This window comes from Pyrgilauda ruficollis, unplaced genomic scaffold (assembly GCF_017590135.1).
Source record: "Pyrgilauda ruficollis isolate IOZ18807 unplaced genomic scaffold, ASM1759013v1 scaffold47, whole genome shotgun sequence".
NCBI classification, from domain to species: domain Eukaryota; kingdom Metazoa; phylum Chordata; class Aves; order Passeriformes; family Passeridae; genus Pyrgilauda; species Pyrgilauda ruficollis.
In genome coordinates, this window is record NW_024526266.1 from 4,075,279 (window position 1) to 4,089,051 (window position 13,773).

Here is a 13,773-nt window from a genome sequence, read left to right on the forward strand (position 1 = left end):
ATTTAAAGAAGCCTGTTTAAACCTTGGGAGACTGCAATTACCAGCACCCTAATGAGGCCCTGGACACTAATCAGCGGTGTCACCGAATCCTCTTACGCCTGCCTAAGCACCTCCAGCAGCTTTGCTGGTTGCGGAGCCCAGCTGCCCAGTCCTGCAGGGAATTACCTCCTCAGACAGGCACCAGTGGTGGCACTTGGGTCTTTTGACACAGATGAAGGTAAAGCACTCCCAGGCATTTGTGCAAGGTGACAGAGAAACCTGACAAGGCCTCTGCCCAGCCCAAAGGCACTTGGGCCAAGCCCACACTGGAGTTGATGCCTTAGCATTCAGCTTTTATATTTTTCAGATCCTGTGCTGCTTTAGTGTATAACTCTAAAATCCCATAGCCTGTTAGCTGCAGTTTTCCCATTTTATTCAGACAAAACAATTCCTCTCTGGTACTGAAACTCAAGGACACCTTATTGTCTCAGGCACCGAGAGATGTAAACAACAGTGAACTGGGGGAGCAAACTGGGGGTGTTTGACTTCATTACCTGAAGTTGTAATTGGAGGATTAACCCCTGATATGTAAATGGACTAAACCTATAACTGTATGAAAAACTCATGACCATTGTCCGTCCTGGGTGTAGCCCCCCAGAGGCTCGTGGCTGCCCAAGGTGTGCCTATTGAAGACCTTCAATAAATACCCACTTTTACTCTCTTCATCTTGTCCAGCCTCTGTTCTAGCAGCCACTCCAAGGCATCAGGCTGAACAAATATCGCTAAACCAGCAGAGATATTTCCATGCTGATGCTCCCTGAGAAGCAAAGGGCAGATTTAGGCCTGTCAGCTGTACCCATCAAGCCAAGGGGATGCTCCAGGAGAGTTTGGAGCCCCCGAGTGAGGCTGGCAGGTGGCCCCGTGGCGCTGCTGGCCGCGGCTGGCGGGGCGGCAGGCGCTCCCGCGGCGCGTCCGCTCGGACTCCCGCTCCCTGCTCCAACAATGCACTTTTCAATATCATGAGGGCAGCAAAAACAACAGGTCCACTATAAAGCCGAGATATCCTGAGGCAGAAAATCCATTGGGAGCCCAGCTAGAGAGAGAGTCGAGTCAATTAGACACTTTCTGGGGCGTCAAGCTGCCAACAATCCCGGCCTTTGTCCCAGTGAAGAATCACTGTCTATGTGCTTCCCAGAGACTCCCCCTTGCCGGAGCAGAAAGGTCAGCAGCGTCATGGAAAAGCATGCAGCAAAGTGTTCCTGGGAAGGTGGACCCAAAGAAGTGGCCATTTGGATCCTCTGGAAAATAAGACTTTGTCAAAAGCTTTGGGCTTGCAGGGGAACTTGGGCTGCTTTGGGTTGGGCTTTGGAATTTGGGCTGCTTCGGCTGCTTTGGGTTGGGCTTGCAGGGGAATGAGCAAGCCTGTGATGCAGGGGATTTGTGCTGCAGCACACAGGAGTTTGGGCATGCATTGTATCCTGAAGCAGTGGTGGGGCTGAGAGAGTGGAAGCTTAGAGTTTGGGAGTACACAGCTCTCTCCTTGCTTTCAGACAGGTCACTCCGACTTTTTACCTTTCCTGGAATAAAGATCAGAGAGACAAAAAGGAGCCACAGCATTCCAATTGGGATAGTCCCCCATCCCTCACACTTGAAGGGAAGCACCTTATTTCTCTTGTCCATGATACAGGACAGCAACCTGTACTGTAAAACCAGGATTCCAAGCTGGATGAGCACTGAATGAAGTGAGGATTTCTATGTGCAAGTGCTGAAGTCACTCAGATCCAAAAGCAGGTCTCTGACAAAAAGGCCTTGTGTCCAGAAGAGATTTTGTTGGGAAAAGAACACTCACCTCTTGAGTTCACCTTGACAAGTCATTTGGTGTTCAGCAAGGGATAGTCGAAGGGCAGGTGAAGAAAGGTTCACTTGATACCTCCTTGATACCACCCTGCAAGCAAACTTTCCACTCAGAACACCTGAGAACACACAGGCTGTCATTTAAACACAAGCCCATCTTTAACCCTGCTATTCACATGATGTGAAGCTGAGATTTCTGCAAAATGCCTGTCATCTTCCTTCAAGGAAAACTACACCCTAACCAGGGTTTCCTCATCTGCTGAAAAAAAAAAAATAACCAAAAAAACAGGGTTCTCAGGGAAATCTTGAAAGACACAGCCCATGCAATTTCCCAGTTTTCCCACAACCATTTTTCAGACAAAGCATCTCAACAGATGTTCCTTGTCCAGGTTATCCCTCCATTATTGTTTGTGGGGACAAGTACTTTAAAAAAATTTAAAAGGCAATCCTCAGTCACAAATAAATCCTAATTTAGAGGCTTCTTTGCCTACCTAGAAATAAACTACCTAAGTGAAACTTGGTCCCCCTACCCATCTCTACAGAACGTCTGGAAAACTGTCAACCCCTTTTTTCCCCCCCTTGATCCTGCTTCATTCTTTATTCTCTTTTTGCTGGGAAACCTGGATTTCTGTGAGCAGACTTGTTGGCCAGAGGCTGAGCTGGGTGACACAGAAGGCATCTGCTGGACCTTGCAGGGCTCAGGGAAGGTCTTGTCACAGCAGTGCCCTGCTCAGGGCCACCAAGGGCCCCCACCTGCATCCTCCCTGGCAGGTGGCACAGCCTGCTGTGCAGCTGGGGGGCTTTGCTTGCTGCTCTCATGCTGTGCATCCCCACGTTGATGTTTTTACATTTCCTCCTGCTTCAGCAAGTGCAAAACTCCCGAGACAACCTGTCAATCTCCATCACGTCCAGCTGCCTCAAATGGTCTATTTATACCTGACAGGCAAACGTGGCTGTCCTGGAGTTCAAGGTAACAGGGGTTATTTCTGCTTGGAGTAGCTCCTTTCTCAGGGGAGGAAGGCTGGAGGCATCCAAGAGGAACAGCTACACATCAAGGGCTAGCACCAGTGCCTTCATGGCTGAGGGCACAGCCATGGGTCCCCAAGGTCCCAGCCACAGCAGGCAGGTCCCAAAAGCCCAGAAAATTCATATCTATCATAAGAATCTAATCCCAGGTCCCTCTGGGTCCTGCCATGGGAGAGGGGAGCTCAGCAGGTACTTTTGGATCTCTGATTCGTGTTCTCTCCAAGAAAGGCCACAGCTTCAAGCTTGTTCACACTGGGTTTGTGCACTGAGCTCTGCCTGGGTCAGGTGTGAGCCTCTGACTGCACACTGTCAAATTAATGCCACAGTGAGGGCTCCAGCTTTCTCTGAATCACTCCTGTCTCTCCTTACATGTCTCCAACAGAGTCTGCTCTCTGGCAGCCAGCAGATCTGGTCCAGGATAAAGCCTGCCTTATCAAATTGGCCCCATTACAATAATTTGAAAAGATCTGAGGAAGGAGAGGGCATTTATGCCAAATTAGCGCTACGGGTCACATGGCCACAGAGCTTTAGATGTGGACCAAGGGCCCAAAAGTCACATCCACCAAATCACCATGGCACAGCTCCAGTCAGCACTTCTCAGGCAGCTGTTTTTGGAGTTTACTCCTTGCTCCAGTCAATGAGGCATTTGCTGCTAGCCACAGTGGGAAGCTGCCCCTCTCACAGGATTCCTGGAGCTCCTGGAGCTCCTCAGACAGCTCACCTGGATCCCACCTCCACTTCACTTCTGCAGGTGCCATTGGCACATTAACCCCTTTTACAGTAGATTTCTTCCTGTCCATTGGATCCTCTGAGAGCAGGGAAGGAAATCAAATACCACTAAAACCCAAGTGTGTCCTCAAGGAGGGAGAGGCAGGTTTCTTAAGGCTTTGCTGTCTCCCCTCATGCACAAAGATCTCCTGCTTCTGTAATGACACAGGATTCCTGGGGATGGGTCTCCTGAACTCCACTCAGGAATTTCAGGCAAGCTTTGGAACAAGTTTCCATTGCTCCAAATACCCCAATCCAACAACCTCGACCATGCAAGCCCCCAGCTCACACCTGCCATGCCTCTGAGTCATCAGGGAATAAAAGCCCCACACCACACCCCCCCAGCCAGTAAACCAGAGCCCATCTTTGCCCAGAGATGCAGCCATGTCCGTGCTCTGGTACAGATGTGCCCACGCAGCCTCTCCACGAACACCAGACCTGGAGACACAACCCAGGCATGGTAATTGGAAGAAATGAAGCACAACCCAAGCAATGAGGCATAAAATGATGTATTTAAGGTGAGCAAACCCAAAAAATCCCTTCATGAACTGGCAGTAAAAAAAAAAAAGGAGAAGGAGGATGTGAAGAGCTCAGCCCTCACTGTCTCTGCCTCCACTGGTGGCCCAAACCACTCCACTCTTGGTAGCTTGTGCCTGTCCTCTCAGCCATGCAGACATTTCCCTTACACAGAAAAGCAACAGGTTAATTTTGAGGTTATCTCTTTATAGGTGCAACCAATTCCAGCAGACTCTGCCAGCCCAGTCTGTTTGAGATGCAGAGGACCAAGCCTCCCCTTTGCCTTGCCCACACAGACACAGCTCTCATCTGCCCTAGCAGCTGTCCTTCCCCCGGGACTCACCTTCTGGTGGCAGCCAAAGGGAGACAAACACCACATGAAACTCAGCCAAGATGTTCTCCAGCAAGAAAGGTTCCCCTGCAGAAGGTGTTTAAGTCCCTTCACAGCCCTGTGCAGCACAGGGGTGGGTTGGGAGCCAGCTGCAGTGAGCATCCCTTTCCTCGTCAATGCCCTCCTTTGCCTTTCGTCCTCTCTCCTCAAAAGCCACAAGTTCCCCTGTACCAAATGGAAAATCCACTGGTGGGAGCATGACAAAATTCCCCATGCTCCAAAGAAAGGAACAGCCCAGGATCAAGGCAGGGACAGACCACACCACACATGACAGCCCAACAGCAAGGAGGAATTTGCAGGGATGTGGAATGACATTTGCTGTCGAATATCTGCTCTTTGCCCCTCAACCCCTTCTCAGTAAAAAGAGAGGGAGAGAAAAGAGCAGCAGCCACACATTTTGGCCCTGTCCTTTTGAGCCTCTGAGCAGAAGGAGCAGCCTCTACACAGCAGAAGCAAGGAAATGACCTGGGATGATGTGGGCACACTCAAGTACTGGCACTGAACTGATGTGCACTGACTTAAGTCAGCTTATTAAAGCAAGCCCTGAAGATCAGCTTCTCCCCAGAGCTGTCTCCTCTGCCAGCCAGACATATCCCAGCTGAAAAATCTGGATCCTGGTCTCTTTTCAGGCCTTAAGTTTTCCAGACCAGCAGCACACCCTCAAAGGTTGATAAATTCAGCAGTCCCAGGGTCTGTCCTGGTAGGTTTCAAAGACTGGCACTTCCCATCAGATAGTTCCCAAGCACAGTTTGGCAATCAGCACAGGCCAAGGGGTGTTCCCACCAGGAATTCTGGGCATTTAAGAGCCAAGCCATATCCACACAAATTAGTCTCCACGGCTCATTTAAGTAATGAGGCTTTTAAATCACACCTATCTACTAAATCTGGCAGCCCTGGTACCTAAAATCCAGGGCAGCAAGGACCCAACTCTTGAAGCCCACCCCAGACTGTGCAAGATACACCCCTCAGTGCCCTGAGTATTTCCATGAATCCCCCCAGGCATCTGTGCCCAGTGGGAAGCCTTCCAGAAAGGAAAGATCCCACAAGCAGAGCAGACCCAGGAAACACACTTACCTGCCATGCTTTGGCACATATAACCTCTGACCCAGGACAACCAGGCAGCAAGGGAAGAGGAGTATAGATGAACCCATGGTTAGGTGACATGGAAGAGCTAACAGAGTGAAGGGCCTCAGCTGACTCCAGGAGACACACCTCTCTGACAAACAAAATCCCTTTGAAATGGCCAGGAGGGGCCTTGGTGCCTTCTCCTGGGTGGAAACCAAGCAATCTGTGTGGCCTGGCTCCCAGAACCCCAAGCAAGGAGACCCAAGAGCAGAATCTCAGTCAGTGTTCTCCACCTCTCCCACTCCTGTAGGAATTTGCACTTTTCTGTGCCTTCCCATCACCTTCAGGGAAGAGTCTCCCAGAACCTCCCCCACCATCTGTAACCCTCCTTGGAGAAGAGCCTTGCTTGTGTCTCTGATGGGCACCTTGCACAGCCACTCCCTAGGAGCAGCCACATTCCTGGCCTTTGCAACAAGTCAGCAGTAAGAAAAAGATTTACAGACAGATTTACATTTGTCACCATCTGTGTGGCAGTGGATGGGGCCAGGGCTGCCAGAGAACAGCCAGGTGTGCTCTGCAGGGATGTCTGTGCAGGTATCCTCACAGATTTGGGGGCAGTCTGTCCTGGACCCACAAGCTTGTCAGTGATGGGAGATGCTGAGCAGCTCAGGCTGCTGGTGGGTACTGCTGGAGGAGGGACTCACTCTGCTCCTGTCTTCCCTGGATGCATCCATCATTTTCAAGACGGACAGACCTTTGACCTGGCTCTGTCTGAGAGCTTTTTACATCCAGGACAGGCTCTCACCTGGCCCATACAAATCCATATCCCAGCCTCCATACAGAGGGCAAACAAACAAACAAACAAATAAACTCACAGACCCATGTTCAAACCCCAGCATCCCTTTTTCAGCCTGGAGAGGAAGGCAGGGAGGATGTTTGACACGAGATGTGATGTGACCACTCCCTGCATCCCACTGAAGCCACCTGCCCCATCCCCTGCTGAGCAGGCACGGCCAGCCCCAGGGCACGTGTGGCCCTGTGCGTGCAGCTGGTGACAATGGCTCCCCAGCCAGCAGAGCAGCCTTCCCCACGGGCTGGGCTCTGCACGAGATCCCTGTCAGGGCCAGGGAGCATGGCCCAGCCCAGCGACGGGGCTGAGCTCTTCCCGGCTCCCTCTGACTGATGTGGGGTTCGGTCTGACCAGGCTGGCACAAGGCTCTGCCTCTCCAGCGCTCACGGTGCTGCTGCAGCTGTGCAGGGCTCTGTGTTGCCCAGGTGGTGATTTGCCAGGGACAGGTCCACAAATGCTCCCCCTCCTCCCTCAGCAGCGCTCAGTGCCCTGTTTCACCCCCCAGAGCATTAGGAGCATTATATAATAATGCAATTATAAATATTTTTTAGACTTCACCAATTAACGACAGGACTGTACCTCAAACCCACCGAAACAGACTCTACATACTCACACTAATAAAAGCCACCACAACAGAATTAAAAATCTACTCTCTACTTCATGCTACGACCCATAAAAATCATTGTAAACCTTAAAAACATATCCTTTAAAAACAAAATACCCCATCAAAACCAAATCCAACAACAAAACTCAATTAAAAAAATACCTTATCATAACACCTGAACCAAGAACCATAACATTCAAGAAGGAGGGGAGAATATTCACGTGCTCCAGAGTCACTCTTGGCTTCTCTGGTCACATATCCTGAAGAGAAGCCACCCTGGAGCGTGTGTCAGGCCCAGGCTGCCCGTGAGCTGCCATTCCCCGAGCACAACCCCGCGTCCCGGCCTGCAAACCTGCCCCCAGCGCCCTGCCGTCCCCTCCTGTACGCCTTTAACAGTTTGCTGGATTACCCATTGCGACTAAAATAACAAAGCTGCAAAAGAAGAGGGCAAACAGAGGCGATATTCTGCGGCAATTAGGGCTGAACAGGGGGGACGGGGAGCAGGGAATGAATGGACAATGGGGAGGGCAGGGACGTGGCAGCCCGGGCCTGGACAGGCTGGGCACGGACTGTCCTCAGGAGGCCGGCTCCGAGGCAGGGAGCAGCGAGCTGTACCTAAGGGAGGCAGGGAGATGAAAAGGGTTATTTAAACAAGCGCAGGGCAGTCCCCACAGGGCCTCCCTGTCCGCTTGGCTTCACCCCGGAGTGCCCAGGGAAGAGCAGCTCCTGTGTCCCCCCTCTGCGAGCCCTTTCGGGTGGCGGGGGGACGCTGGCAAGCTGCGGTGGGCTCCGCTTAGAAAGGAAGGAATCCATTAATCTCTCTGGTAATTACTGCCACATATGGATTTGCACAATTACACTTCGTTAATTGGTTATTACTGGCAAGCCAGACTGATTGGGCAGAACGGCTGAGCTTTAACCCCTTCAGGGCCAGCCAAACATCGAGGCAGCCTTCCTCCCAAAACAGCACTGTACCCTCCTGTAACCCTGCTGGCTCCCATGCAAAGGACCAGCCAGCACAGCTCCCAGTCCCCAGACAAGACATCTTTGCTCCCATGCCCTCCTTTCCACTGGGGATCCCAAAGAAAGGGACCCAAGGAGAGAGGAGTGAGTCTGCACCTCAACACAGCCCAGCTCCCCAGGCAGCTTCAGCCGCTCTGGGTTCGCAGCAGACCCACCATGCAGTCCCCAGGGATGGCAGACTCGGATTTTGTTTGTTTTTAGAAGGAGACTGAGATTCCTTGTGCACTTCGGCTTTGTGCCCTCAAGCCCAGCAGGGTTGGTGCCAACGACTGAAGAATCCACCCCTGAGTCTGTCTCACCCTCTGAACTCAGCTTCTCCTCCAGGATCTGCAGTGTAATGTTTTTCTTCCTCCAAACACTCAAAACAGAGGCTTTACTCTAGCAACAAATGCATACATAACCAAAGTAAAATGAGCTATAACAAAAACTACAGATAAAGCCCTTGTAAAACTCCTGGCAGCACAGCACTTCTGCCAGTTGGGAGTGGAGGCAGCCTGGCCTCCCCACAATGCCACTGTCACCTCTGCCACCCCTCACAGGTAGGTATGGACCATCCAAAACCTGGCCCTAAAATGTGCTGTTCAGGATGCAGCCATGTTTGTGGAGAAAGCTCAGAAGAGTCAGGCCAAGGTGAGAGCAATTTCTGCCAGAGCTGTATCAAAGGCTTCCCTTTAAAAAACTGTAACAAGAAAGGAGCTAAGAGCTTCCCAAAATCCCCACAGGGCAGAAGGGCTCGTCTGAGGAGAGAGCTGTGCTCAGCAACCACTGACATCAAGGACAGAGCAGGCTTTGGCATCCTGGTCCTTCAGAGCTGCTGCACTGCCCCTTGGACGCAGGAGAGGGCACAGAGGAACTGCTCCAGACAGCTCCTGTCTCTCCCAAGGAGGCTGCAGTGCCTCCTGCACAGCAGGATCTTGCTCAGCCCAGGCAAGACTGGGAAAGTCTGATTTACAGAGCCAGGCATCACACCAGCCACACGAGGAAGGCTTTCAGCTCAGCTTCTGAATCACCCCAGCAAGCAGCAGGAGCAAGGGAAGAAACCAACATGATAGCCAGGTGAGAGAATTCTAATTCCAAAGCACCCTCTAGCCTCATCCTGTGGGTAAAAAAAAGTCCTTGGGGTTTTGGCTGAAGCAAAAAGTATCTGCAACAAACACATTCCCACCCTTTCCACTGTCACTGCAGTGATGCCTGCTACAACACTCTAGGTTTGGCCTAGGAGTAACCTTCTCGTTAGCTAATTAAAGTGTTTTTAATGTTCTGTCTCCACTGCAAGGAGTAGCCAAGTGAGAAAAGTCTTCTCCCTCAGAGGTCACTGGAGTGACATGAAAGTTGCAGCAGGAGTTGTTCCTGTTGTTCCATGTCAGATTTTACCCTTTTCTGACCCAGAGAGGGGGCAACCGAGAGGCATTTAAAAAACTTTTATTCCTTTTTCAGTCTCATGTGAAGGGTGAGACAATACAGATGTTATCATTCACGCCATCACAATCAGAAGCCAATTAATTCTTAATTACAATACACTATAAGCGTTTCTTGGCCCATCAGCTTTTGCTGTAGATGCCTTAAAGCCAATCATCTAAAATTACCCCTTGTGGGTCCTACTACAGTGCATCTTTCATAGCTCTATTTCTCCAAAGTATCTAGTCTTATTTACAAACCATCCTTTGAAACTTGTTTCTAGTTCCATTTCTCTCCCAACAATGTCTGTCCTATTCCATGGCATTTCTAAGCCAACATTCCTTATCTCAAAGTTTACATACAAATCCACACTGTGTGAGCCTTCTGTCAAGCTTTAAGAGTTCTCTACAAATCCATTTCCCACCGTTCCAGTCACCTGCGATTTCCCAGCTCCCTGGCTTGGCAGAAGCCAATTAATTCTTAATTACAATACACTATAAGCGTTTCTTGGCCCATCAGCTTTTGCTGTAGATGCCTTAAAGCCAATCATCTAAAATTACCCCTTGTGGGTCCTACTACAGTGCATCTTTCATAGCTCTATTTCTCCAAAGTATCTAGTCTTATTTACAAACCATCCTTTGAAACTTGTTTCTAGTTCCATTTCTCTCCCAGCAATGTCTGTCCTATTCCATGGCATTTCTAAGCCAACATTCCTTATCTCAAAGTTTACATACAAATCCACACTGTGTGAGCCTTCTGTCAAGCTTTAAGAGTTCTCTACAAATCCATTTCCCACCGTTCCAGTCACCTGCGATTTCCCAGCTCCCTGGCTTGGCACAGACATTTCTTTCTCGTGCAAAAGCCAGCTCCCAGACATTTCTTTCTCGTGCAAAAGCCAGCTCCCAGCTCTCTGTCTGCAGGGACCAGGGCACAGGCAGCATCTCCCAGCTCCCCGCCGGTGGCTTGGGGTGTGCGTGAGCTGCTCTCTGAGGAAGGGAAAGGTTGCAGACCTCTCCCCTAAACCAACAGCCTCTGCAGCGTTCAGAATGAATCTTCAGAGCTGTCAGGGGGAAGAACCTGCAACTGAGCTTAAAAAGGTCAGCTGGGAAAAGTCAGGATGGGAAGGATGCTCGCTTAATTGACAGATGCAGAGTGGAAGGGGCCAGCCGGGGAGTACCTGCAGCTGGTTTGGGCAGCACACACTGGACTCCATCTCTGGGCTCTGCTGGCTGCAGCTGGTGACAAATCCTCCGTGGATCACTCCCAGATAGCAGAGTCTGGGAGCTAAACCTGAAACTGAGACTGGGGCTGAGCACCAAGCAGGGATCTTGTGCAGCCTTCCTTCATCCTGAGGGGTGAAAGTAGGCTGACAGCTTTTTAGAGAATAAGATAATTTTCTCTCTGTCCTTTACTTACACATCTGCCCAAGACAGGTTGGTTTTGATTCCCAGAGTTCAGAACTTGTGCAAAGGTTGCTTTGCATCTGACTGGATCAGTTCCAGCGTTGTGCCACTGATGTATAGGAATCAGGTAAATAGTGTGCCTGCTGATGATAATTGAACTTGATATTGATATGGATATGTGACATATTTACTAATAAAGTAGCAAGAGAGGTAGCTGGTTTATATTTCATGTGACTTGGAAATATATAAAGGCAAGTAAATATATTCCTTTTGGTCAGAATATTGATATGCACATATTCCAAAAAGCTCATATGCAGCAGAGGTGGTGAAACACATTGAATCAGATCAAAACCCAAACCAGGTTCAAAGGGATCTGAAATTAATTAGGCCATTAAGACAGTTTTCCAGTGGAATTCTCTCTCTCTCTCTCTCTGCACATACACACACATATTTAATATATTTGACAAAATCAATATTTATCTAGGGAGAGGTTCAGTTTTTAGTGAACCATCACTTTGTTAAAAGTGTTATTCTCATGGAAAACTCTTGACTAGCTCTATGAGTAACTGCCACCTGAGCTTTTTTACCCTTTATGAGCCAGACCTCCTTTAATATAAGCCATCAATAAACACAGTGTCCCTCTCCACACCCTGAAAACTTTCCTTTTCCTCTACTGCAGAAGGAAAACACAGACTCATGGGCCTGGAAAAAACACAGAGGAACAAAAGCTCAGCTTGCCCATCTCTCTGCCTCAAATCAGAGACCTTCAAGGACAGAGCTGCCACCTCCTTCCCGAGCCCATCTGTGCCATCACACCTCCACCACTCCTGTTAAATAGCTTTTCCAGTGTCTGGACTCTCCTGCAGTGGAGAGTGCAGCACAATGTTATGAGGGTTTCTTTCCAAAACCTGCAGCCCAATTCAAGCCCCATACAGGCTCTGCTCAGCTGGCACTGATGGCCAAAGGAGCAGCATGCCCAGGAGGCTGGGCACACCCCACAGCTCTTGGCAAGGCTCCCAGGGCTGTCCCCTGCAGCCTCCCAGCCCACAGCTGAGCCCGAGGTCAGGGCAGGACTTACAGAAGTGAGGGAAGGATCCTGTCTCCAGGGAATAAGGAGCCTGCGTGCCCGGCTGCATTTCCAACCTGTGTCCTGTCTCTTCAGCAGACTCAACCATGAAGGGAGGTTTGGGATCAGCTCCCTCAGCAGCTCTGGGCTGTTGGAGAAAGAAAGGAGTATTTACATATTACAGAGCAGCATCTTCCCAATCTGTCCTAAGTTACAAATTTACCTCCCAGACCTTGACCGGGGCTGGGGTTTCCTGTGTTTGCTCTTCAGGCTCCTGTCTCTTTGGAAAGCAGGAGATGTTGCAATGCCAGGGGGAGGGCTGGGGAGGGCTGGGCTGACTGGGAAGGGCCCTGCCACGCCAAGCAGTCGGTCCAGAGCAGCTCTGCTGACAAAGTGTCTCCTGGAAGCCACTTCTCTTCTAATCCCAGCTCCTAAAGGAACGAACCCGAGCCAACAACCGCCATCCATACGGTCTGAGCATCTGCCTCCGTTCTGCCATCCTCCTTCTCTCTGCTAGTTGACTCTTTTTCCTCATCTGCACCAACTCCACCTGGTAACAAGCATCAAGAAGGTGGCAGTGTCAGCCCCATCACCACTGGCCTCCCGTGGGGACCAAGTACAGCTGCTTTTGCCTCACCGAAGCTGTCTGAGGACAATGGGGGCAGGTGTGAAGGCAGCAATGTTCTGTACACATTCCTAGGAAGTGTCCCTAGCTCTTGCAGGTGACCTGGACAGACCCTTGTCTCCAGGAGGCTTTCAGAAAACAAGCAGCCTGTGCTGCGACCGGTTTTTCTGGTGCTGAAGTTAGAGCCCCTGGCTTTGTTCCTGTGCTCGCTTATCTCTGTTACATTCTCTAACCATGCACAGACATCTTCGTGTTTGGATTTTGCCAGTCCTGATGGAGAAGAGCTACAGGCAAACAACATTCCTCTCCCCTGTCTCAACTGATAATCTCGGTATCTCATCTCCTTCGTGCTCCCCTTCGGGCTGTGTCAACACCGCCGGGGTTGTGAAGGGCGAGATTGCTCTGCCTCCACTGCCCCATCCTGTACACCCTGTGCTGCCCAGCCCAGCTCCACCAAGAATTCCTCTGGGGTGCCAGCCAGACCTGCTGGGGGGTTTTAACCACCTCCCTCTTCTAGATTTCCTCCACATTTGCAGCAACAAAACATGCAGGCTCCGAAGTGCAGAGTGGTCTGAAGATATTGCCCCCCAGAGACTTTGAGAGTCTGGAGCAGCAGCCAGGGCACTGCCAAAGCCAAGTTAGCCCCTTCCCTTATCAGTGCCAAGTGCCAGGACACCTCCTGCAGGAGAAGCAGCCACAGGAGTCCAGGCACGCAGAGCTAGCAAGGGTGCCAAATCACTGCTTTGGGTTTGCTTGCCTTTTCAGGAAATTCTTAATCTAAAACTGCAACAAATTCCTCAAATTCAAGTTCTCGTGGAGCTGAAACCCTGCAGGGCAGTCTGGATTGAAGCCAGGAGGTGAGAAAAGACATTCCTCTTTAGAAATTCAGTGTGCTCCATCAACCACAAGCATTGCCCCTCTTATTGGACTGCTGTGGGTAAGATGGATCCAAACTCCTCCTTTTTTTTCTTTATTTTGTTTTCGGCCAGGAAGGGCTGCCCAGCAGTCAGATCACTGCTCAGGGACTCCAGATCCCCTCGAATCTGCCAGTGACCTTTCAGATCCACTCTGGCTTGCCTCCCCAGTGCCCACAAGCAGCGAGATTTGCTGAGCCCTGTGCTGTGGTGCTCAGATCCCTATTCCCACCCCTTTCCCTTTCTCAGACCTAAAACATTACAGAAGCTGCCAGGGCATGGAGCTGCTCC

The 13,773-nt window shown here is 50.5% G+C and overlaps 1 protein-coding gene across 1 annotated transcript in view; it reads right to left on the reverse strand.

The window, feature by feature from the left end:
* RXRG (retinoid X receptor gamma) overlaps window positions 1-12,052 on the reverse strand; it is a 39,034-nt gene extending 26,982 nt beyond the window's left edge. Inside the window, exon 1 of the mRNA XM_041479026.1 lies at window positions 11,956-12,052. Within this exon, the coding sequence (XP_041334960.1) occupies window positions 11,956-12,052 (97 nt within the window). The remainder of the gene's footprint in view (window positions 1-11,955) is intronic.
* Between the last annotated feature and the right edge of the window lie 1,721 nt (window positions 12,053-13,773).